General features: G+C 38.3%; 2 protein-coding genes across 5 annotated transcripts in view; one reads left to right on the top strand and one right to left on the bottom strand.

Moving 5' to 3' along the window:
• ZNF654 (zinc finger protein 654) overlaps nucleotides 1-16,759 on the bottom strand; it is a 72,815-nt gene extending 56,056 nt beyond the window's left edge. Inside the window, exons 1-2 of one of the 2 annotated variants that reach the window (XM_080919313.1) lie at nucleotides 16,540-16,666; nucleotides 15,963-16,032 (exon numbers count right to left, since the gene is read on the bottom strand). Coding sequence is in view for 1 of the 2 variants with exons in the window: in XM_080919312.1 (XP_080775438.1) it covers nucleotides 16,540-16,725 (186 nt within the window). In the remaining variant the exon portion in view is untranslated. Of the gene's footprint in view, nucleotides 1-15,962; nucleotides 16,033-16,539 lie in introns of both variants that reach the window. The other variant, XM_080919312.1, reaches the window with a different exon arrangement.
• A 452-nt stretch (nucleotides 16,760-17,211) lies between these two features.
• On the top strand, nucleotides 17,212-24,664 carry CGGBP1 (CGG triplet repeat binding protein 1). 3 transcript variants are annotated; one of them, XM_080918841.1, is made up of 3 exons: nucleotides 17,212-17,373; nucleotides 17,895-18,100; nucleotides 20,738-24,664. In XM_080918841.1, exon 3 carries the CDS (start codon nucleotides 20,757-20,759, stop codon nucleotides 21,258-21,260), a length of 504 nt encoding a protein of 167 aa, XP_080774967.1. In that variant the 5' UTR covers nucleotides 17,212-17,373; nucleotides 17,895-18,100; nucleotides 20,738-20,756; the 3' UTR covers nucleotides 21,261-24,664. The 3 variants fall into 3 exon arrangements, with proteins under 3 accessions (XP_080774967.1, XP_080774965.1, XP_080774966.1); XM_080918839.1 differs by having other exon boundaries at nucleotides 20,735-24,664; XM_080918840.1 differs by having other exon boundaries at nucleotides 17,895-18,108; nucleotides 20,735-24,664.
• The last annotated feature ends 204 nt before the right edge of the window (nucleotides 24,665-24,868 follow it).

Genomic DNA, 24,868 nt, shown 5'->3' with positions numbered 1-24,868 from the left:
AGCATACTTTTCTTGCAAGAACCCAAGTTCAGTTCCCATAACCCACATTAGGTAGCTCATATCTGTAAGTCTATCTCTAGGAGATCCTATAGCTTCCTTTGGCTTCTACAGGCACTTAATGCACATGCTCATAAACAGACTTAATTAAAAGTCAATCTCTTTGTTTGTCTGTTTTCTAAAGAAACTTTCACTAAATCCCAAAACCATTTTTTTCCCAAAAACATCTAAAAGAACTTTATTTCTTACTCATGACGTACATGGTGTAAACATTGAGCAAAAGAGTGCTTTTAGGATTTAATTCAGTAAGTTTCAAATGTCAGGGGAGCAGCAACAACCCAGGTAACAAAGTGTGAAAAGTGTCTTAGCACAAGACTGAAAACAGAAAAGCAGAACAGAACACTGGTCACAGCAGCTGCACTTGGGGCCCTTCAGGCAGTACGTGCTATGGTACTACTCAGACACCGACTTACTCTAGCAGCAAGTACCAGGATCCACAGAAGAAATAAGTATTAGTAGTAGAAATCTGTAGAAGTAGTATGCCCTACTTCTAGTGCAGGAGCCATTAATTAAGACCTGGTGGTGCCTGTGATTGCAAACCACGGATTTCATAAAATTTTTAAAAGGAAAAATGCAAACTATTTTCAAGATGTAGAAATGTTAGGAATAAGAACTCTCTGCCTCCCCCCAAACCACCCCCCCCAAAAAAAAAACAGTACAAAGCATGTGGTGAGGCTTTCTACTAAAATGTAAATAAAAGTTATAGAAGATAGAGAACTCAGTCAACAGAAAGCAGTGCTATACAAGTTTGAGGACTGAGCTCAGATTCCTAACACTCACATGCAAGCTGGATAGGCAGCATAAGAATGTTTGCCTAGGGCTGGAGAGATGGCTCAGTGGTTAAGAGCACTGACTGCTTTTCCAGAGGCCCTGAGTTCAAATCCCAGCAACGACATGGTGGCTCACAACCATCTGTAATGGGATCTCATGCCCTCTTCATCAGACACATGTGTGTCTAAAGGTAGCTACAGAATACTCAAGTAAATAAAATAAATAAAAGTAAAAAAAAAAAAAAAAAGAATGTTGGCCTAGTGTGTGACAGATGCATTTACAGAGCTTTTTAACCAGCCAGCCTGAGCTCCAGGACAGTAAGATCCTGTCGCAAAAATTAAGGTGGAACTGTGCATAATGGTGTATGACTTAATGAAGCAGAGGCAGACAGATCTGAGTTCTGAGGCCGTTCTGGTCTACAGAGAAAGTTCTAAGACAGTCAGACCTAAATAGAGAGACCCTATCCTTAAAAAAAAAAATTATGGTGAAAAGAGATTGATAAAGACATCTGAAGTTGACCTCTGGCTCCCACATGAATGCACACACAGAAGCAATAAATAAATAAGCACTATGTATTCAAATAGTTGATAATAATGACTCATAAAGCTGAAAATAAACTTCATTATTTTTATGTTATGATTTGGATATAAAATATCTCCAAGATCCTGTGTTAAAATCATTGGTGTCTTGACCTAACAAGTGGATTAATCCACTAAGTTTCATAATCTAATAGCATTATTGCAGTGATCACATTTTTCAGAGGTGGGACCTCAATGTTAACGAATTTGTTAGTGACTGATTCTGGTCACTGACTCCTCCCACCTGCTCTGCTTCCTAGCTATTGTGAATTGAGCAGTTCTTTTCCATCTGTCTTGACTCAACTCAGTCCCAAAACAATACAGCCACTAACCATGGTCTAAAATCTCTGATAAAAGGAGACAAATCCAAGTTAACAAATTGGCACATTATTAATAAGTAGATTAAACGTAATACATTTAAACATCTAACTAAGGCTATTCAAATTAAAACCTAAAAGGGAAATTTAAACTTGAATACTAATCAGTGGACAGATCTTCAACTGAAGCACTATTGAAAGAAAAGAAGCAAATTCTGTATTTCAGTAAACTCATAAGCTACTTTAAAATTCATTTTTCTTACACCTGAAAAGATATCCTCAAATAAATAAATGTGTATACTAAAGCTACATGATACATTAGAGCTAGATGATGAACAATTTCTGTCCTTTTTAAAAAGAATATACTAATAGTTGGAACAGAAACATATTATTTCTTTGAGCCAGCAAATCCTACTGCTCATTGGATTTCTTAGCATAACTCCAGATATTCGAATTAGAACCTGATGTAACTTCAAGAAATTCTCTGGGGCATTTTCTCCTCATTCACAAAATGTCAAATACTTTTACTATGCTAACATTTCTAGTAACTTTCCTCTCACCTCACTTCATTTTCATAATCACTAGTCTGCCAGGCCCTCACTTTCTAGCTATTTAACAATGGCATCCTTTTCTGTGTAGGATTTCATACATTACCTTCCCTTGTTTTTCTTAAAACATTAAGATTCACAAAAATACACATTTGCTTTTATCTCTATACATACTACTCCATAAAATTTAAACTCTTAAAATCTAGACGATCCATCTTTCCAGTCTTATGCTGTTAAGTCTTAGAGTCCATTGAGAATAGGTTCCTCCCTCAACGTCAGTTTAGGGCTGCAATACCTCCTTCCCTGGTAACTCTAAAAAGGTAAACATATCACCTTTGCCACTCTTAGACCTCCAGTCAAAAGAACAAAATACCTCTGGCTCTAGGTGAAGACCATGACATTCTGATCTGTTCTAAAGATTAACATTATATAGCACTGCCTGTTTCTCTAAGAGGTAATCCAGATAAGCCTGCCATTCACCTGACCAGGAGTCCATGTCACAGGAAATTTGATTCACTTGAAAAAGCACTGAGAGGAAATAGCAAACCGGTTCCCTTTTCTTCTATCCTTTTTTCTCTCAAATAGTGGCCAACCTCTAGATGTATTGAGCCTAACTCTTTCAGTTTTTGTACTCTGTAGTCTCTCCCTTTCTGCCAGGCAGCTGTTTGCCAACCTGAACTGCTGAACATGCTAGTTTTCAGACTCATAACCCAGGCAGCCTGGCTTTCCTTCCTCCTATCTCCCTCCTTCTAGAAACTGCTGAAATTTACTACTTCTCTGTATTGGTTTTTGTTTTTTATTTCCCTCTCAAATGCTAGATAAACTGTTATTGAACTTTTTAGTCCTTAACTTAACAAGACCCAGTTCACACTAATAACATAAAAATATGGATATCTTATGAAAAACATAGGTGACTAGACTCTGGCTCCAATTTTAAGTTAGGTACTGGAATGAAGGTACTGAATGCATATCTACTCTTTTTATAAATTCAGGATGACACATAGGAAGCAAAAGTAATATTTCAAAAATAAAAACACTGATATTCTCAAATTTGTATCTACTAAATTTTTAGACTTTATTCCTATCTTGATTATAGTTTATCCAGATTGCTTTAATAAATTTGAAAAAAAAATGAGAAAAATCACCCATCATAAATTTTCCCAGCTATAACCACTATAAGACCTTGCTCTACCTCTATATTTACCTAAGTGTTATAAGGCTAGGTGTTTATTACGGTGCACTCTTCAACCCCAGCATTCAAAGAGCAGAGGCAGGGGGATCTCCATGAATTTTAAGTCAGTCTAGTCTACATTGTTACATAAGACAAACAACATAATTTCTACTGGTTTAAAATCATCACACAATTAGATTTTGAACTAACCGGTATCACAAGCCACTGCTGTTGAAGATAAATGGATATCCGTGTGCTTCATAGGGGTACACGAAATAGAAGTGAAATCATTTTGTATGAAAAATTTCAGAAAGCTTAAATGTGTTTGTTTTTTCTTTCTTTTCCTTTTTCCTCCCCTTTCCCTTTTTTCTCTTCCACACTGTAATATTTAGAATGTGAATGTCCCTATGGGCTCATCAGATACTTGAACACATGGTCCTCAGTTGGTTGTGCTTCTGAAGAGGTTTAGGAAGTATGGCCTTGCTGGAGGAAGAATGTCACTGGAGAAGAGCTTTGAGAGTCAAAAGCCTTGTGCCATGTCTTCAGCTTGTTCTCTGCTCCTGCTTGCTTCTGAAGATGTGATCTATCAGGCTCCTGCTCCTGCCCCAATGCCTGCTTCTTGTTGAATGCCTCCCTGACACCCGATATCTCTGTAACTATTAACCAAAATAAGCTCTTTCTTCTATAAGTTTCTTTGAGTCATAATGTTTTATCACAGCAATGGGTAAGTAATCCATACATTGATGAACATCTGTAATTTTGTTTTCTTGTAGTTTCTTTAGTGGAGTGGGGATGGGGGTTGGTGTCTATGACATTACTTTTACTCAATCAATAATGAGTTTTAAATGCTTTAATATAATCAAATAATATCCCAGATAGAATACAGCTTTATGTCTACCACAGTAGTTAAAATGTACAGTCTGATTCTTATCAATAAGACTAGCCAGACATTACATACTAGCAACATTACTTGGCCAACTCATCTGCTCTCTCAATCTTAGTTCCTTTATCTATTGTACTGGCTGGTTTTGTGTCAACTTGACACAAGCTAGAATTATCACAGAGAAGAAGCCTCAGTTGGGGAAATGCCTCCATGAGATTCAGCTGTAAGGTATTTTCTCAACTAGTGATCAAGGGGGGAGGGCCCAGCCCACTGTGGGTGGTGCCATCCTTGGGCTGGTAGACCTGGGTTCTATAACAAAGCAGGCTGAGCAAGCCAGGGGAAGCAAGCCAGTAAGTAACCTCCCTCCATGGCCTCTGCATCAGCTCCTGCTTCGTGACCTACTTGAGTTCCAGTCCTGACTTTCTTTGGTGATGAACAGCGATATGGAAGAGTAAGCTGAATAAACCCTTTCCTCCCCAACTTGCTTCTTGGTCATGATGTTTGTGCAGGAATAGAAACCCTGACTAAGACATCTATAAAAGTGAAAATAATGGCAGATACCATAAAGGGTAACAACTTAAATGCAATAGTCAAAGCAATTATCAAAATTTCTGATACATGATTAACATGAGTAACACTGAGAATAAAAATATATGTATACATATTTATAGGACAATCTAATAAAATGTACTGGATATTTAAAACTGCTATAAATTTGAATACGTCTTCTATGTAAGTTTGTGTTCTGAAAACTTAATTAACATTCCGATGGTGTTTGGAATGGGAACCTTTCCAAGATACTTAGGGCTAAATAACATCACAAGGTTAGGGCAATCATGATAGCATTAACAGTATTACAAGAAGGAGAGGGAGAAAGAGAGAGATAGACAGATGGATAAAATATGAATCTAAATATGAATCTAGTATACATGTTTCCTTGTTCTTGACACATTTTCTACCATGCTTTGATTCAGTAATAGTGCCTAACCAGATGCTACAACTTCAAACCTGTAACTATAGTTAGTTTCTAGAACTATATAAAAAAAAAAAAAAAAAAAAAAAAAAACTTTTGTCCTTATAAATTACTCAAGTCTGTGGTATTCTATTTTAGCAACAGAAAAAATACTAAGACAATATATTAAGTTTTCACTACTCTAAGTATTTTTTAAATAACTGCCCATGCCAATCAACCCAGAAACATTAAATAGAGAGTATTTAGAACATTTAAACTTTAGAGTAGTGAAAATACCCTGATAATATCAACTTTAGTAGTATAAATATATATTAATAAATACAGTATACATGTATGTGGATAGTGTTAATCAGCAATGTCCTCAAAATTGAAAGATTCCTTACTAGACTAAGGAAGGAGACAAAGCAAAGTTCAGCAGAGCTGAAGCTTACAAGATTCACAAGTCTACACAGACAGTTAACTTCTATACAGAAGACTCCTAATGGCTGAGCTGTCTCCAAGTTGACCAGGATAATCTCCAAGGTTGTGGCCTTCATGAAATGTCACAGTTGGGGGTTTAGAAGCTCAGCAATGAGGCATCCATATTACTCCTACAAGGAACTCCTTATCCATACTTGCTAAGTGACCTTAATAAACTTATTCTTAACCTTAATAAACTCTGCTCAACAAATTTGCCTTTGAGGTAATTGTTACTTTGGTCTGTCCCTGGCTCCCTATCTAATTTGAACAGACACCTTTTCATGTCTTTTGGGGGAAAGTAACACAATAGATAATGTATATAGACTACCACACAAGCCAGAAAACAAGCCTGTCCTTTTTCTCTGAAAGTTTATTAAGTGATTAACTGTAGAATCTGTCAACCAGTACTGAATGGGGGAGTTAGGTCCTCCATGCCTTTATTGGAGCAAATGAGCATTGATAATGAAAGGCATAAACTAGTACCTACTCCATACCCAATATCAGTAAACTCAAATGATCCTCTGAAAAACCAATCCAAACTACCTGATCAAACAGCTGCCAATTTAGACCTCTGTTCTTCTTTATCTCCAGCCACACCCATCCATTCTCAACAAATCAAGATTTCTGCTGTTGGTAACTACTCTGTCTTCCTGAAACTTATCTAGTATGGCTTCTTTTCCTTGATTTTCTCCAATAATTAACTCTTCTCAAACTTCATTTAAAGAATCATTCTTTCTTAGTTGGCCAGTTGGTTTTTGAGTTTCTCCAGTTTCAGTTTTTATTCCTTTTTCTTATTCCCTTTCTTAACCTAGTTTGTATTTTCCCCCCATGTGAAGTCATATCTCACATCAAATACCGTTCAAATAGCTACAAAAACCAGAGCTCCTTGCCAAGCTGTGATTTGTAGAAGTCCAGTCGTCTGCACTCAACTCAAATGGGGCAAAATACCTTAAATTTCATGTTCAGATTAAGTCAAAGAACTTCAGCAAAGAAGTTGTATAATAATCTATAAACAGTCATGGCTATCAGCCCCTTCTACAGAGCTGTACACCTTCTCCTCATGGAGCCTTTATAGATAAGTACCAATATTAGCATCAACAGTCGGTCCACTGCATAGATGGAGAGTTTCTATTCTGTTCTAGTTCACAGATAGTTCTAAATGCATTAATCAGTGTATTCAAGTTTACAATTGTACATAACACATTCAACAGATCAATGTTTTTTCATATCATGTTGACACTACTTAAGTCCCTTATCATTGCATACACACCTGAATGGTATTCAACAAATTAAATTATATTGGCTATTAACCTACCATCTGCTAATTTTACTGGATTTTTTTTTCTTTCTCACTTTGTATTTTCAAACAAGTTCTCATTAAGTTGCCTGGGGCTGGCTTTCAAATCCTTCTACAGTACAGACAGGCCTTGAACTTGCAATCTATCTACTTTAGTCACTAGTGGCTATATCACTAGACCCAACTATACACACATACACACACACACACACACACACACACACACACACACACACACAACACACACTCTTAATGATTATGGGTATGAGTTACAAATATTATAGAGAAAACCTATATCTTAACACCTGCAAGCCCAGCCTAAGATAATTTTAAAAACAAGGTAACTAGTGATTACTTACAAAGCAATGGTAAATATATGAAAAACTTTGTGTCAATAAATTACTTACACCTAAGATTTCACTGGTGAATGTAAAATAGCACCTTTCCTAACACATTGAATTAATTCTCTTTTTTCACACCAAAGTAAGAGCATTTCACTTATCTTTGCAGATAAGATAAAATTTCATTATTCGAAATGACTACACTTGAAAAGAATATAAGCAAAAAATTAAAATATATTTTATACTGTATTTTTCTTTTACTAAAAAAATAATAATAAAGTAGGGCTAGAAAGATAGCTCAGTGGTTAAGAGCACTGAATAGAAAGATCTCCCATGCTCATGGATTGGAAGGATCAACATTGTAAAAATGGCCATCTTACCAAAAGCAATCTACAGATTCAATACAATCCCCATCAAAATACCAACCCAATTCTTCATTGAGTTGGAAAGAGAAATGTACAATTTCATCTGGAATAACAAAATACCTAGAATAACAAAATCCATCCTCAACAACAAGAAAACATCTGTGGGAATCATTATCCCTGACCTCAAGCTATATTACAAGGCAATTGTGATAAAAACTGCATGGTACTGGTACAGAGATAGGCACGTGGATCAATGGAATAGAATAGAAGATCCAGAAATGAACCCTCACCTATATGGTCACTTGATTTTTGACAAAGGAGCTGTAAACATTCAATGGAAAAGGGACAGCCTCTTCAACAAATGGTGTTGGTCCAACTGGCACTCAGCATGCAGAAGAATGAAAATAGACCCTTTCTTATCTCCTTGTACAAAGCCCAAGTGCAAGTGGATCAAAGATCTCCACATTAAACCAGGTACACTGAAACTATTAGAAGAGAAAGTAGGGAAAACCTTAGAACACATGGGCACAGGAAAAAATTTCCTGAACAGAACACCAATGGCTTGTGCTCTAAGGTCAAAGATTGACAAATGGGACTTAATGACATTGCAAAGTTTCTGTAAGGCTAAGGACACTGTCAAGAAAACAAACGGCAGCCAACAGAGTGGGAAAAGATCTTTACCAATCCCACATCAGATAGAAGCCTAATATCCAAGGTATACAAAGAACTCAAGAAGCTAGACAACAGAGAATCAAACAATCCTATTAAAAAATGGGGTACAGACTTAAACAAAAAAGTTCTCAATTAAGGAATATCGAATGGCTGAGAAGCATCTAAGGAAGTGCTCAACATCCTTAGCCATCAGGGAAATGCAAATCAAAACAACCCTGAGATTCCACCTCACACCAGTCAGAATGGCTAAGATCAAAAATTCAGATGACAGCAGATGCTGGCAAGGTTGTGGAGAAAGAGGAACACTTCTCCACTGTTGTTGGGGTTGTAAACTGGTACAACCACTCTGGAAATCAGTCTGGCGTCTGGCAGTTCCTCAGAAAACTGGACATAGTACTACCTGAAGACCCAGTTATTCCACTTTCTGGGCATATACCCCAGAGACACTCCAACATACAACAAGGACACATGCACCACAATATTCATAGCAGCTCTATTTATAATAGCCAGAAGCTGGAAAGAACCCAGATGTCCTTCAGTAGATGAATGAATACAAAAATTGTGGTATATTTTCACAATGGAGTACTACTCAGCTATCAGAAACAATGACTTTATGAAATTATGACTATGAAATTCTTAAGAAAACGGATGCATCTAGAAAATATCCTGAGTGAGATAACCCAGTCACTAAAGAAAAGACATAATATGGAGTCACTGATAATTGGATACTAAGCCCAGAAAGCTCTGAACACCAAGGAAAAAACTCACAGACTATATGAAGTTCAAGAAAAAAAAGAAAGAAAGAAAATGAAAAACCATTATGCTTAATCTTTACACACCAAGAAAACTGTGACTAATTCCAGGTTACATCCTGTTTTGAATGTACTTTATGCTCATTGTAACTAGTAAAAGCTTAATGCACACTATCAAACCTTTAAAAAAAAAAAAAAAAACCAAGTACTGACAAAAATGTATTTGTAAACTTTTATGCAAAACTGCTTAAAATCTGTACATTTATCTTTGTTTTTTAAAATAAAGTTGTTTAATTAAAAAATAGAAATAATAGAAGAATATTTTGAAAGCAAAAAAAAAACCCAACACTGACTGCTCTTCCGGAGGTCCTGAGTTCAAATCCCAGCAACCACATGATGGCTCATAACAATCTGCAATGCAATCTGATGCCCTCTTCTGAAGACAGCTTCAGTATACTCATTAAAAAAAAAAAAAAAAAAAGAAGTAGTTTTAATAGCTGGGCATGGTGATTGACAGCTTTAATTCCAGCATTCAGGAGGCAGAGGTAAGGAGATCTCTGGGTTTGAGGCCAGTATGGTCTACAGAACAAGTTCTAGGATAGTTAAGACCACACACACACACACACACACACACACACACACCTAGAAAAAAATCCATAAAGAACTTTTCTAATAAATTTTAAACTTTAATAAAGAATACCCAAGAAAGTAAACAAGTAAAAGGAATAATAAAATTGATCCATAAACATACCACCAGGAGACGCCATACTTGTCTTCTGAGGTTCAAAATCAAGTATGAGGTTCATACTTATTTATGAGGGTCCAAAATCAAATTTCTATATGCACTAAGAAAAGTATATAACTGTCTTCAAGTTATGAATAAGGTGTATGGGAAGCAAATGGATTTGGGGCTTGAACTTAGGTCTTATCCATCTTACTAGGTATATGAAATATTCTAAAATCTGGGGAGTGGAAGGACCACTAAATCGAACTAAGTGTGGTAGTGTGAGTCTTTAGCGCTAGCACTCAAAAGGCAGAGGCAACAAGATCTCTAAGTTCAAAACACAACGCCGTCTACACAATTTTGGACCAACTAAAACTATATGGTAAGATCCGGTCTCAAAAATAGATAGATAGATAGATAGATAGATAGATAGATAGATAGATAGATAGATAGATAGATAGATAGATAGATAGATAGAAAAAGTAGGTAGGTAGGTAGGTAGGTAAAATATAATCCCAAATGAAAACACTTCTACCTGGTCTTAAGCATAATCAGTATGCTTAAACAGTTTCAAATATGAATAAACATTCTTTACAAACATGAGTTGCTAGAGGGGAAATAGATTTTGTTACATGTAAAGGTTTCCATGCCATTTGTCACTGAAGGTGTTCTCAATAATTTGCTGTTGTCACTACTAACAACTAGCCTTCAACTATGAAAATCAACCTATAAAGGTATTAGAGAACAACATGTAGACAAATTGATTTTGTTTTGTTTTCCCTAGTTATTAATAAACAGATAACTAGCTTTCCGTGAATTTCACCTTTCAAGTGTCTCTAATACTCAAGGTCTTAAAGACCATTTTTTAAAGCCCACATTTAAAACTACTGAAAGGAATATAGGAAGTAAAGTGATGCAATGAATGATTTTTAGCTCTGAACATTCACAGTACAGTAGACCAAGGATGCGGCAAAAGAATGCATCAGTGCAAATTACTGTCAGTACTTGCCTTCATCTTTTATAGTTCTTCTTTTTGCTGTTGTTGAATTTTTTGTTTTTGGGTTTTGTTTTTGTTTTGAGACAGGTTTTCTCTGTGTAGCCCTGGATGTTCTGAATCTCGGAAGTTATGACTGCCTTTGTCTCCCAAGTGCCGAGAGTGCTCAGTCTTATATCTAGTTTTTAACAGAGCTAATTTTCAACATTTATTAAATGTAGCCAAATACATATTTACTTCTGTTCTCACTTGCAAACTCAACTAAAGTAAGTTAAAATGTTTTATTTAAAAGACCTAAAGAAAGACACAAACACACATCACACACATTTAGGTATCTAGAAAGTAGCTGGAGGAAGTTGTTCTAGTCTGAGACGTGAGAAGCAAAATTCCAACACATTATTGTAAAAGTTCAGGAACAAACTAATCATGCTTTAAAGACCTCAGCATCCTGGGATGGGGAGAAACTGGAGGAATGTGAGGCACTACATACTTGTAAATGTGGAAGTGAAAGGAGTGTCAAAAATCACAAAGGGGAGGGATAGAAATCTCCCCAATCTCCTTCCCAGGCAAAAAGAGAACCTAACCCTTAATTATTTCTCTCGAGAGAAATGCAAGAAAGAGACTCAAAAGCAATGGAAAAATGACAAGAACAGGTATACACAAGAGTTCAAACTGGATGTACTCAATAAGAAGAGAAGGGTACCTCCACCAACCAACTCACCACACCTAAAATTAAAGGGGGGAAAATCACAATTAGGCAAGTGAGTGTGTGTGTGTGTATATGTGTGTGTGTGTGTGTGTGTGTGTGTGTGTGTGTGTGTGTGTGTGTGTGTGTGTGTGTAAGTTGCAAGTGACTAGCTCTGAAAAAGTGGGGGAGAAAATATGTTTTTTCTAAAAAGTTACCCTCCAAATACCTCTCACATAAAAAGCAGGTTGCTTCTATAGCTCAATACCCAAACTTGTTTTCTTCCTTACTTACTAAATAGAATCTTAAGCATGAATAAATCATTTTTTTAAAAGTTTGAATGGGGATGCCTAAATAAACTAGAAGACAGTGGACAGGATTAAGGGTAAGTTTTCAATTACTCACAGAGATACCCTGTTGTCACATAAAAGTCAGATATGATAGCTGGAATCCCAGAATGCATACTGGAATATCAGATAAACTAAAAAAAGAAGCATAGCTAAGAAAGAAAATCAATTGTACAGTCATAAGGAGACCACAGGGCCATCCCTCTACTATCAAGACATTTTACATGAGCAATAAATAACTACATTGTTTAAATCACTTAAATCAGGTCCAAACTTGCAAGGAGAAGGAATTCTTCATATTTAAGCTTTCAATATGTTTTAAAATATGTGCACTGATTAAAGATAATTTAAAAGATATTTCAATTAACAGAAACAAATTTTAATAATAAAAATAATGCACTATACACCCTCAGAAACCTTTCATGAAAGTACAAGTATTCTATAAATTTTGTAGCAAGACCAATATATCAGACCAACAATTTCTAAGACAATTAATTTGAATTTCTCTAAAGAGACATTAAATATGTATTTGTAAAAAAAATGAGGCAAGCCACTTTTCTATTATGACAATGTCTTAGGTGTCTTGCATAGACTATAGTTGCTGTTAAAGCTTACTAAAGAATTATTAGGTACCTTTTGCTAAGAACAGCATTACCCAAAGAAAACAAAAACTAGCTATAAAGTAAAAATTCAAAGTATAGCAGGCTTTCTCATGCAGATGCCACTAACAGGTTAGGCTAGGTGAACTGTTGGGCTGTCCTACATTATCCCTACCCACTAACTGCCAGATAGAAAAATCTAAGACTACTGAATGCCACCAGGAGGAAACAAAATTTCTGGAAACCCAGACAGCAAATGTAGTTGCTTCATAATTCACAATCATTGCTTCACTCATCAGGAACATCTAGCTATGACAATATTACAGACTAAAATTTAAAGATGATACTATTTTAACATATTCTCTGAAGTTCATTATGGGATATAGACCATTAACTCCAAAGATCAGATTATCTCTAATGCTCCTCCTAAACCTTCAGCGGATTTTGCATCACAGAAATATTAATAGCTTCCATTCACTTAAGCCTATACCTATGTGTTAACGTAAGGACTTTCTGTTCATTATGTCCATTCTCTTGTTTTGTAGCTTATCCTCTACCTGGGGTGGCTGCAAGCCCACCATAGTACAAAATAGTTTTATAGTCTACTTTAACCTATCAGATTATTTCAAGATACGTATCTCATTATAATGATTTGATACTAAAACTTGCTTAGTTTACTATATGTGAGCACAGTCAAAATATTACAGCTTTAGTAAATAGTGAATATAAGACAACAATGTTTCTTGAAATAACAATTACTGTGGCATAATAAAGTATCCTTTTTAGACTATATTTTAAGTGGGGTTTGTGTGTGAGTCTGCTTATTTTGAGACAGGGTCTTTAACACACAGTGCTGGATATCACTATGTAGACTGTGGTAACCTTAAACTGCATAGGTCTACCTGGCTCTGACTCCTGAGTGCTGGGATTAAGGGCTGAGCCAGCAGCCTTGACTCCATTCTTAAACCATATCTGTCTTGAGTACTTCCAGGACTTTGGCCTATCACTTTGCATCACTCTATCCCATCCACATCACACAGCACAATGTACGTGTTTTGTTTGATAACTTCAATTTGTTTTTTAGTAGATTTTGAAGTCTGAAATCAAATCCCATCTTGTTCTTTTGGATTCTAAGAAAAGCTAACATGTTCTGGCTTCAAAATCTGTTATATAATTTGTTATCTGAAAGTTAAAAGAGTTAACAAGTTCTTAGTAAAGTTGCCCTCTCCTCCTTTCAGATCGAAGCACACTAAGTATGGGTACTGAAGCATTTCTTGAGCAGATAAATAATATGGCCCAAAGGAAGAGGTAATTAGGGGCAATTAGTCCACAAAGTGCTTGTTTAGTTTTTCTTAAAAGAATTGTTTATTTCTTCCTCCTGCAAGCACAGCTACTAACCAAATAAATTTGATTCATATTTCCCCCCAAAAGGAAAGATTTTTTTTCTCAGTATCACAAGCGGTATACATCGTTCATATAGTGAGCCTTCTGTCACTTCAATTATCTACTTTACATTATTTCTATTAACTAAATATTAAATTATCCATTTTGAAATTACTCATGATTAAGTAATTTGCTAATTAGTGAAAATCATTTAATATTACTATTGGTAAATAATAGAATCCTAATTGTTTAAAAGAAAACTGGTCATTGAAAATTCAGTTATAAAAAGCCCATTTTCCTCAATGGCAAAACAAACAATTAATAAACTCTTATTTTATTAAGTAGTAGATGAAAGGTAACATATTATATGTGATTCTTCCATTCAATTTAAAATATGTAAGAGATAATATATAAATATAAATTTCACATGTAAAATAGAACCATAACAAAAACTCATAAAGAGCTCTAAAGTAAATGATGAAATTTCAGGGAAAAAAATGTTCATTTTCAATGTATGTAGATAGAATACTCATAATTTAGCTATGTAAAATAAAAATTCATTGCATTTTTCCTGTTCAGTTTTATTTTCAGCTATTCATAACTTAGAATTTTATAAAACAGTTAATTTCATTTATTCTTAAAACATTTTAAAGTCAAACATCAGAATCTGATTTTGGTTTTTGACTCAGGTCTTATTATGTGGCCCAGGTAATCTGTGTTCCTGGTGCCCCACTCCAGGTGCTGTCATAGTTTTTCATAAGCTAAATGTGTTCATTTTTTCTTAAAAAATAATTTCAAGAAATTTAAGAGTTGGTAAGGTTCTCCAAAAAATGCTCTAGCACTCAAAATTCTTAGCAATGAGGAGTCATTTGAGCAAGTAAATTAACACTGCCAGGCCAGGGGTAGAGCTCAATGGGAGATCTAGCCTTGGTTTCAATGACCAGGCAGCGGGCACACATACACATACATTGGGGGGGAGGAGCAAAGCAGAAACATAGAGAATTAAGTTTACTTTTAAATAAATATATATACACTGAAACAATAACATTTGTTTCAGAATATATTTAAAATAACAAATGCATGCTAATTTTTCTAAGTCTGAAGTTCCTAGGTTCATAGTCTACAAATGTAAGGATTGCTAAACATTAATCATGTAGTTAGAAGACAAATACCCTCAAAATCAAGACACTGAAGTTCACTGAACATCAATTGTCAAGATGAAACATGTTTTCAAGAAAGTCACTACATAGAGACAATCTTAAAGATATGCACTCTCTATGTAGGTTTCAACCTTCAAACCAATTATCTATGATGCTGTCAGAAAATTTAAATTTAATCACTAGTAACTTACCCAAAAGTACCAACTTACCCTTCTTTTCTTAAATGCTTGGTAGGGCATAAAATGAAATGTCAACAAATGTAATGCCCACTCAGTGTTCGCTTTATTGCGCACCTGTGACCAGAATGAAATTAACAGCTAACTCATCCAAACCTTTACCCAGCTAGCAACTATCGCAACCAAAAAAAGTAACTGAGGCACAGATGTTAAGTAACAGGTTAAGTAAGTTAACAGCTAAGGACTTGAACACTTTGTGCACATCAAGAAACATTTCTTAAAGGTAGTATGGGAAAAAAGTATCTTTTTTTAAGAAGCAAGAGTTGCGAATGCAAAAAACTTGTATTACAAATGTATGCAGATGAGAATGCAGATCATCCAAACTTTATCCCTAAACCCGTAGGTTGTTTCTATATTTGCTTACAGTTAAATACAAACTACATTCAATCCTAAAAGCAGTCGGCAGAATAAAGGAAATAAATAATTTACTGTCACTTTTTCCGATACTCAATTTAACAGACTCACCAAAACCGTGTAATTTAAAGGCTGGGGGAGGGGTGGTGTAACCCGGGCAATAGTTTCAGGAAAACGACTTTCTCTGTGTGCAATTAGGAAACTGCGTTTGTCAGAGAAGGGGGTCAAAAAAGGGAAAGATGACAATCACTCCAATAACGTCCCACACCGAAAACACACCCCCTTAACACACATACCTGATGGGGGAGGGGAGTAGCTAACGGTGGGTCAGTGCCAAAGCCAACGGAAGAACTGGTCCAGAGGGACCTAGTGAGAGAATGACAGGAGACCCTAGCAGAGGGGGAGGGGTGGCGATGACAGGAGGGCAGGCAAGTGGGGTGATAGCATGGTTGGCGTCTCTCAAAAAGAGAATGCGGGCACCTGGGTCTTAGAGAAAGACCGGAGAGCCCAGCAGAAGTGAGAGGAACCGGGTAGTGAATGTGAGAAAGGCGGGACCCTCGGGTCTGCGTGAGGCACAGGCATGTCAGGACGGGGTTCTTTCCAGTTGACCGTCCAGCTCCCAGACACCCCCCCACCACGACAAACTCACTTTCTCCTCACCTCGAAGTCCGCAAGTCACCCCCAACCCGACTCCCGTCCCCACCGCTAAGCTTGGAGAGGTGCAGAAAGGGGACCGGGGCTTCCCAGACTCCCTCTGTGTCCCGCTGGAGGATCATTCCCGGACACAGCCCAGTTACCTGGGCCAGCAGGCCAGGAGCCACGCAGAGGCCCAGGAGCCCGGTGACAAGTCGGAGCGGCCGACGGGCGCCTCACCTGACAGAAGCGTCGGCAGTAATCCCGGCTGCTGATCCCGACGCCGCCAACACAGCCGCTGCCACCGGCTCCCCCTCTGCCGTCGCCCGCAGCTCTGAGCCCCACTGGGCCCGGGGGAGACTCCACAATGGCCACGAGCTCTTCTCCGAGGCGTTCGGCCTCTTGATCGCTCTCTTCCTCCGCCATGAGGCTCTCGCCGCCCAGCGCGTACCCAGCCCCTGCGCCGCCGCCGCTGCCGCCGCCGCTGCCTCAGCTAACCTCCTCCTCCTCCTCTTAGTTCCCTCCTCCTTTCCCTCCGCCCCAGCCGGACAGGGCCACTCCACTGGGCTCTACTTCCGGCTCCGCCCACCCACGCCCCCAGTTTTCACTGGAGGAAGAAAACCGCCAATCATAAGCATGCCCGCCCTACACTCCTATTGGTTAAATTGGCCGTCTATTTGACAGCTCTGCCGTCTGTTGGTCCACACTACTCGGCGGTTGCTGAGGGCCGCCTACGAGCTCTGCCATAGGGCGCGCCGGAGGACGGGGCGCGGTGGGGGACACGGCGGCCGCGGCAGGGTTCGCTCGGGCGGCGGCGGCGACGGCGGCGGCGGCGGCGGCGGCGGCGGCGGCGGCGGCGGCGGCGGCGGCGGCGGCGGCGGCGGCGGCGGCGGCGGCGGCGGCGGCTGGGGCAGCAGGAGCAGCAGCGGGACCAGCGGCGGCGGCCGCAGCGGGATCTTCTTCATCCCGTTGCTTTGCCTTTTCTTCCTCCTCCTTTCGTTCCGGGAGAGGGCTCATGCACTTCCCCTAACGGCGGCCCGCTCCTACGGTTCCGAAGAGCTGGGAAGGCGGAAGGTGGGCTTGGCCGTTGGTGCGGGCGGTGGGCCAGGGCCTTCGGGCTGTGCGAAGCCGGGGGCGGGGCCGGCGGCAGGAGGAGGGAGGAGACGGGCCGCCTGACAGCGACGGCCTCGGCCGGCGCCCGCCGCCCCCTCCCCAGGGACAGCCACCGAGTCGGCCCAGCGGCCGACTTCTCGGGGCCTCCGAGGGCAGCTGGGACGCGGCCCCGATCCCGGCCCGCAGGCGGGGTCGCGGCGCTGGGGCGCCACCTCGGCCGGCGCGGCGGGAGGAGACTGTCTAGACGTCGGGCGGCTCGCGCCCGCCTTCCCCGCCCCCACCGGAGCCTCGGGCCTGCAGAGCGCGCGGGCCGCCGAGCACCCGCCCGGGGCGTGCGAGCCTGGGAGCCGAGCTGGCCCGAGGCTTGAGCGGAGGGGATCCCGCACGGAAGGCAGAGACACCTGTGTGCTGTGGCCGGAGCCGCTCTGCCTTTTCCGCCCCTCCACCATCTTCCCTTTCTGTTTGTTTTCGTGTTTTTACAGTAAAGGCATGACTTCCCGGCGCCGCAGGGAAAATAGGGTGCAAGCCCAGAAACTGTTTCCCCACCACCACCTGTTGAAAAACTGAGTCGAAGGCGTCTCCGGGTCCGAACCAACGGAAAGTCGCTAGGATTGGATGCGTCTGTAGTTTTTCATCGGAAAGCCGTCAGTCACTACTTAATATCAAGGAGGAAAACAAAAAGTGGAAAGTAAGCCGGTAAAAATTTTCGACTTTAAAACTCAGTTTAGTTTTGCTCTAGTAAATAGCTGCTTTGCTTTTGTTAGCTAGCTCTTGGCGCTTTAACTTCTTGACTTCCTCATTTGTTTAAAATATTTCTGACTTCTGAAAATACCTTTACATGTAACCAACATCGCCTCTCTGCGAGGTGGTTATTTGCATCGGCAGTATCAAGAACAAGTTAAAAGATCAGAAAAGTTCAGACTTCATGTTAGCACAAGAATTGAAGATTAGTTTTCTGTAACTTTGCAATCAAAGAAAAATTCTAACTGTACTCCCAGTTTTTCATAACAGCTTTACTTGATAGAACAGTTTTATTTTATAGGTGTAGAGTACTTATGAAAATTGGAAACATTTGCAATGATAATTTGCAGAGTATTGGGTGGGATTCATCATGATGTCAGTTTTTTCTGCTGGGGAAAACCTATACCCTAACATGATTATTTCACAAGTAACATTTGTGTGCCAAAGATGTAATGGGGCAGAAGTTCACAAAAAGTAAGTGTGTGAAATTCGAGATGTTTTGTGCCTTACAAAATTTTCATGAATGGCTCAGTTTTACTTTGGGGATCATAGATTTTGTTCAACATACTGACAAAAGTTGGTAGAATGTTGGTGTTGCTCAGCAAGTCAACTAATGCAACGGGTTATTCCATGGTTTGTCATTTTACTTATAAAAACTAATTTTTCAGAACATACTTTGGAGTATTTCTTTAACATAATTATAACAAATTATTCAGTGTGGTATCTGATGTCTTGATTATTTATTATAAGCTACCTCACAGGCATAGTTTCAGGAGAGTAAGTCTTGCTAATCATGTTATCAAAGTCTTCGATTTCCAGTGCTTGTAATTTAATAAAGCTGATAGACCATTGATAATTTCAGAAGTTTTGGGGACTAGTGAGGTGACTCTAAAGGTAAAGGTACTTGCTTCCAAGCCTGACTACCCTGAATTAGTCCATGGAACCACCTGGTGGAAAGGGAGATCCAACTCCCTCTGGCTGTCAGCTCCAAACATGTGCTGTAACATGGGTGCTCACACATTGATACATACATAAGTGTAAGAAATAAAAAGCAGCTAGGTGTGTTGGCACATATCTGTAATCCCAGCTACCCATGAAGGACACTGAAACATGGATTTCACAGTGAAAGCCCTGCTGGACAACAAGGCTGTTGTTGGTGTTTTGAGTATTGTTACTAGGCTAAATTTAGTATTAAGCTGCTGCTAAATTGTATGTTTTTTGTGTTTGTTTTTGTTTTTGCATTGCTGAGGTCAAACCCAGAATTTAGCTCATGCTAGGTAGCTGTTCAGCCACTAGTAGACACCCAGCTGTTCATTTACCTTTTATAAAATCAAGTTTTGAGTGGCTCCCCAGCACATATTGGGCATTATATTAAGGGAAATAAAAATTAGTCTTCAGTGGAAATAGGAAACCAAATGTTAACATATTAGCTTATTTTGATTATCACCTTTTGGAAACTTAAAGATACACATGTATTAAAAAGTACATTTTTTTCTGGCATGGGTCCTTATAGTTTCAGTCTCAGAATTCAGAAGGTAGCAAAGATAGGTCTCTGTCTATATAGTGAGACTTTGTCTTTGTTTTTGTTTTTTTTGGGTTTCTAGACTGGGTTTCTCTGTGTAACCCTGGCTGTCCTGAAAGTCTTCATGGAACAGTCCTGCCTCTGCCCCTCAGAGTGCTGTGATTAAAGGCATAAGCACCACCAGGCACTGAGATCCTGTCTTAACTAAGTTGTACTCATTGCCAATTATTTGTAGGCCTCAACTTGTAATGTCATTGTAAACAGTTACGCTTGCTTTATGGGTGTTTTTTTGTTGTTGTTTTTTGGGTTTTTTTGGTTTTTTGTTTTTTTTTTGTTTTTTGGTTTTTTTTTTTTAGTGTTTACTTGCTTTTCTCTTTGGGAAATAAGTTTTGCTACCAGATTTGTACACAGTTAAGTTCTCAAAATTATGATCCCAGCAAGAAGCTCTTTAACTTGAACACATGTCTAACTTGGGCAAGATTAGTATTCTTAGTACTCTGAATGTTTGCTATGATAGAGACATTTAGAATACTTTAAGTATTTCTTCACAAGTCTAGTTTATTTGTCATAAAAATCAAGGCATTGAGAAGTTGGATTAGTAAGTTATATGCTTCCTGTGCAAGTATGTGGATTTCAGTTCAGATTCTCATCATCTATGGAAACTGTGATCCCAGCAGTACGAATCTATAATCCCAATTCTGGGTTCATTTAGAGAAGCTATTCAAAAAAAAAAAAAAGGTGTGCACATAGGCATATACCATATACACACAAATGTCAAGGATTGAACCTTGCTGTATCCTGCTAATTTGCTTTAGTTTTGTTTTCCTTGAGTATTTCAGATAAGGTTTAAAAGACATACAATTCACAAATTGAACTAAGAGTACTTGGGGGATACTAAGGATCATTGAACTAAGTTTGATAGGGGTTTTGTTTTGTTGTTGTTTGGAGGGGTGTTTCATTTTTTAAATCTTTACCCTTAGCAAAGCATTTATAACCCTTTTATTGTTAACCATTTATAGAATGAACTATTATAATACTAACATTTTTCTCTTGTCTTAGAAGAGCCTTATTCAGAGACAAAATGGAACGATTTGTTGTAACAGCACCACCTGCGAGAAATCGTTCTAAGACTGCTTTGTATGTAACCCCTCTGGATCGAGTCACTGAATTTGGAGGTGAGCTTCATGAAGATGGAGGAAAACTCTTCTGCACTTCTTGCAACGTGGTGCTGAATCATGTTCGCAAGTCTGCCATTAGTGACCACCTCAAGTCAAAGACTCATACAAAGAGGAAGGCAGAATTTGAAGAGCAGAATGTGAGAAAGAAGCAGAGGCCCCTGACTGCATCTCTTCAGTGCAACAGTGCTGCGCAGACAGAGAAAGTCAGTGTTATCCAGGACTTTGTGAAAATGTGCCTGGAAGCCAACATCCCCCTGGAGAAGGCTGACCATCCAGCAGTTCGAGCATTCCTGTCTCGACATGTGAAGAACGGAGGATCCATACCTAAGTCAGACCAGCTGAGGAGAGCGTATCTGCCTGATGGATATGAGAATGAGAATCAGCTCCTCAACTCACAAGATTGTTGACAAGGCAGTTATGACCATTGTGATCAAGATAATAATGTGGAGTATTAAAGTTAATGTGTTGATTGTGTGGTTCATTTTTATATTTATTTCATTTTAAATCATGTGATACAGAATAGTTTTGCAATGTGTATATAGTTGCAGGCAAAAGAAAGAAACCTCACTGCAAAACTTACCACTAATTTTAGTCACCGATGGTATAAAGTAAAACTTAGCTATAGAATGTATTAGGCTATCTGAAACCTGATGGTCATCTTTAAACTGATGGATGTTCTCCTGAAATGTTTGTGCATGGAAGAACGTCCCTGTGTTGTAGCCCTGTTGCCATGTATGATTTTTTTTTTTCTTATGAGGTTATGTAATTATTTGGATTGAGAACTCGCCTAGAAAATTGAAGCTGCTGCCAGGCTATACCTCTCACAGGAGCTCAAAGAAGTTCAAATTCTTTTCACAATATAGTAGAAGGCCGGAAATGTTCTTAGAGTTTGAGATCTCTAAGAGAAATGACTGTTTCAAATTACATTCTACTTGTATGTGAAATAATTGCCTAACCTTTACTTCCTCATGGTCTCTTTTTCTCCTTTTTAAAGACATGTATTTAGTAGCAGCTTCAAGTGACCAAAAGACTAAAATCTCTATTAATGTCTTTGCCAAAAGCCATGGGGAATTTTGCAGTGATGAGATTCTAGTCTCGAACTATGAACAAAAATTTTCAAACCATAGTTTTCATGTTAAATGCCCTCCTGGATTTGCAAACTTTTTTATGTCTTGGTATTAAGACTACAGGACTGATCTTTTCATTTAAATACACCGTGGTTCCATTTTCTCCTTTTACAAGGAATTTAGTTAGTTTTTGGCTGACAAAAAAAATAAGAAAATTGCTTTCTATATATTAATTTTTCCATAAGATTTTATAAGAGTTTATTTAGATAAATAGCCTAGAAATGAGTTTTAGTTTCACTTTTACTGCTTTGCCTCTGGTGATGCAAGTTTAAAAACTTAGATGCTAAACAATCCAGAAAACGAGGCACGAGTTTTATAATTAAAAATAAAGCAGGATGCTGAGTCAGGAAATAATCAGTTCTGTTAAAGGTCAACCATGTTCAGGTTCTCTGAACCTCACTGTTCTGTAAGCTTATTAGAAGTAATTTAGCTCAGATAAGTCCTCTTCATCAGATCTGAATTATATTTTTTAAAAGTTAGTAACTGAAGACTTAGATTAGAGCTTTAATATTAAAAAAACAAATAGTTGAAAGCATTAAAGTTATATTTCTATTTTAAATCAGTGGCAAGATGCCCTGTGTGACTTGGAGTTATCTTTGAGGTCATTGTGCCGAAATTTTTCATTAAACAAAGAGCCAAAGTTAATAGAAAAAATAATTTGTGGGGTTTGTTTTGACTTTTTTTTTTTTCTTCAACACAGGGTCTTCCTACATAGCCCTCGCTGTCCTGGAACTCACTCTCACTGGAGGCTAGCCTCGAAACCCAGCTGCCTCTTTCCCTCCTGAGTGCTGGGATTAACGGCGTGAACTATCACGCCCAGCAATAATTTGTGTTTTTAAGAACAACTTGTCTTAATGGGTCTTATAGATTTAACATTCCCAATTCAGGTTGTCAGAGTAACCACTTGGTTTGTTTATTTTAAAAGCCTGCTATGGAAGGAAAAAAAATCAATTCTCAAAAAAAATTGCAGTTTCTATTTTCTCATGTTTGATTATATTCATGTAGCACATAAATGCCTAGACTAGTTGTTTGCTGACTACAGTTGGTAAAACACAGACCAGCAGCAAAGTAAACAGTGATTGCTTCCACTTCCTTAAGGAATTTGCAGGCAACCATGTTTAATATGCCTAAGATGGTAGGAAATCCAAACAACAAAAATAATTATAATTGAGTTTTATACCACTATGTTCAAAAGAAAAACAATCACTTAATTTTTCAGGATTCCATGTGATTTGGACTTTTCCCTATTGTCTGGGACTATGCACTGTTAGTAAACATGACATAACAGCTTCTTTTAGTCCAGTAACATGTTTGATGTTGCACTGGGAAAATAATTCACCTTTGCCTTTCTTACAGTAATTACTGATTTCAAAGTTACTTAGTTTCTATAGAACTGTTTTTCCAGGCTTGCGACTATTCTTCCATTTTTGAATCTCTAGGGGCATAGTTCATTCTGTTAGGGTTGTATCATGTCCTTAGAATGAGGTTTCCATCCACTTAGGGGAAAGTTAGTAATGTTTCTTCTCCGATTATGAACATTTGTTTCTTGGAACTGGCTAAATTCGTCTCGTAAATAGCAGTGGTTATAGTAGCCTGCACAAACTGGTAAAGACTATAATTGGCGTGTTAGGTAACAAATGAGTGTCTAAGGCGTGTGCTACTTGAGAAATGCAAAGTGAACTTATGTACAGCTTTCGATCTTCCTTGTATAGTGGTAGTATGATGCGATGCCATTGGACCAATAGCAGCTCTTTTTTATTAGTTGGATGCATTGTCACAAGCTTTGTAATGTTTCATTTATAAACTGCCTTCAGCACATGCTTACCTGTTAATGTTTTCTCAGTATTGTAGTATGTCTTCTAGACCCTCACTGTATCCTGACAGTAAATAGTTCTAGCTTGTTGAATTTCCTGTTGGTTTCTTTCTCATTATCTGTGGCATATAGCAAGCCTGAAAGATATTGTAATCATTTTTTTCTTTTACAGAGAAATTAGATTGTGTATGAGAGCCTATATAGTTATTTTATCCATTATCTTTGATTAAGGCTTTCTAATAATATTTAGTAAATGTTCCTTCCAGTTAATGCCTGTGGCCCTACTAAATTTTAAGGGACCAGAAAACTTTTAACCAGTAAATATTGCTGTTTTACACAGTGAATTTGTCTGATTGGGAATGTCCAGAAGCTAGACATACAGTTGGCAAGATTCCCAAGCTAAAACTTTGGCCTGAAAGAATGTGTACATGGATGTTAACAAGTACATAAAAGCAATTTAGTTTAAGGTGACCTAAAACAAAGGCTAGAAACAAGTCTTCATTTGATTCTTAGTCTTTGTAAGGGCTCTCTGACTTAACTGTCAGTAAGTGAGGGTAAGTCACTGTAAAATAGCTGGTTTACTTGGAAGGTTAGTTGTAGAGTCTCCATCCTAGCTTGCTTTGGCTTTGGTCCGCACTGATGAAATGTGAAGGGGCTATTCTAAACCTTGGTTGATGTCAACCCATATTCCCAGACTGCTGAGGTAACTACAGTCCTTGACCTAGTGCTATTCTACCTGTATCCAGAATACTGTATTAAATTTTTACTGTTAATTTTCGTACTCCTGTGCTTATTTTTTACTTTTGCTCATGCACGTATTTTAGTATGTGTTGCTTTTTTAAAAGTTTGTGATATTTAGAAATAAATTTCCAAAAAGTTTCTAAAGTTTTTGAAATCATATTTTGTTCTGTGAGGTAGTGACAGACATTTCGTGATTTCAAGGTTTTGCCTGCTATAGAATATTGATTTTCTACCAGCCATTCATTTGAAGTGTTCACCTTTTAAGCCACAGTGATATCTTGGCTTCAAACTGCCTTGTTCTTCCAAAACACTAGGTAAGTTCAGCCAACATTTT

The sequence above is a fragment of the Micromys minutus genome, assembly GCF_963924665.1.
Source record: "Micromys minutus genome assembly, chromosome: 7".
In the NCBI taxonomy this organism is placed as follows: domain Eukaryota; kingdom Metazoa; phylum Chordata; class Mammalia; order Rodentia; family Muridae; genus Micromys; species Micromys minutus.
The sequence above is the reverse complement of the archived record's forward strand: the minus strand, read 5'-3'. Positions and strand labels throughout refer to the sequence as shown.

Coding starts and splice junctions, on each gene's coding strand:
- CGGBP1 (XM_080918841.1), top strand. CDS start 20,757: ATGGAACGATTTGTTGTAACAGCACCACCTGCGAGAAATCGTTCTAAG.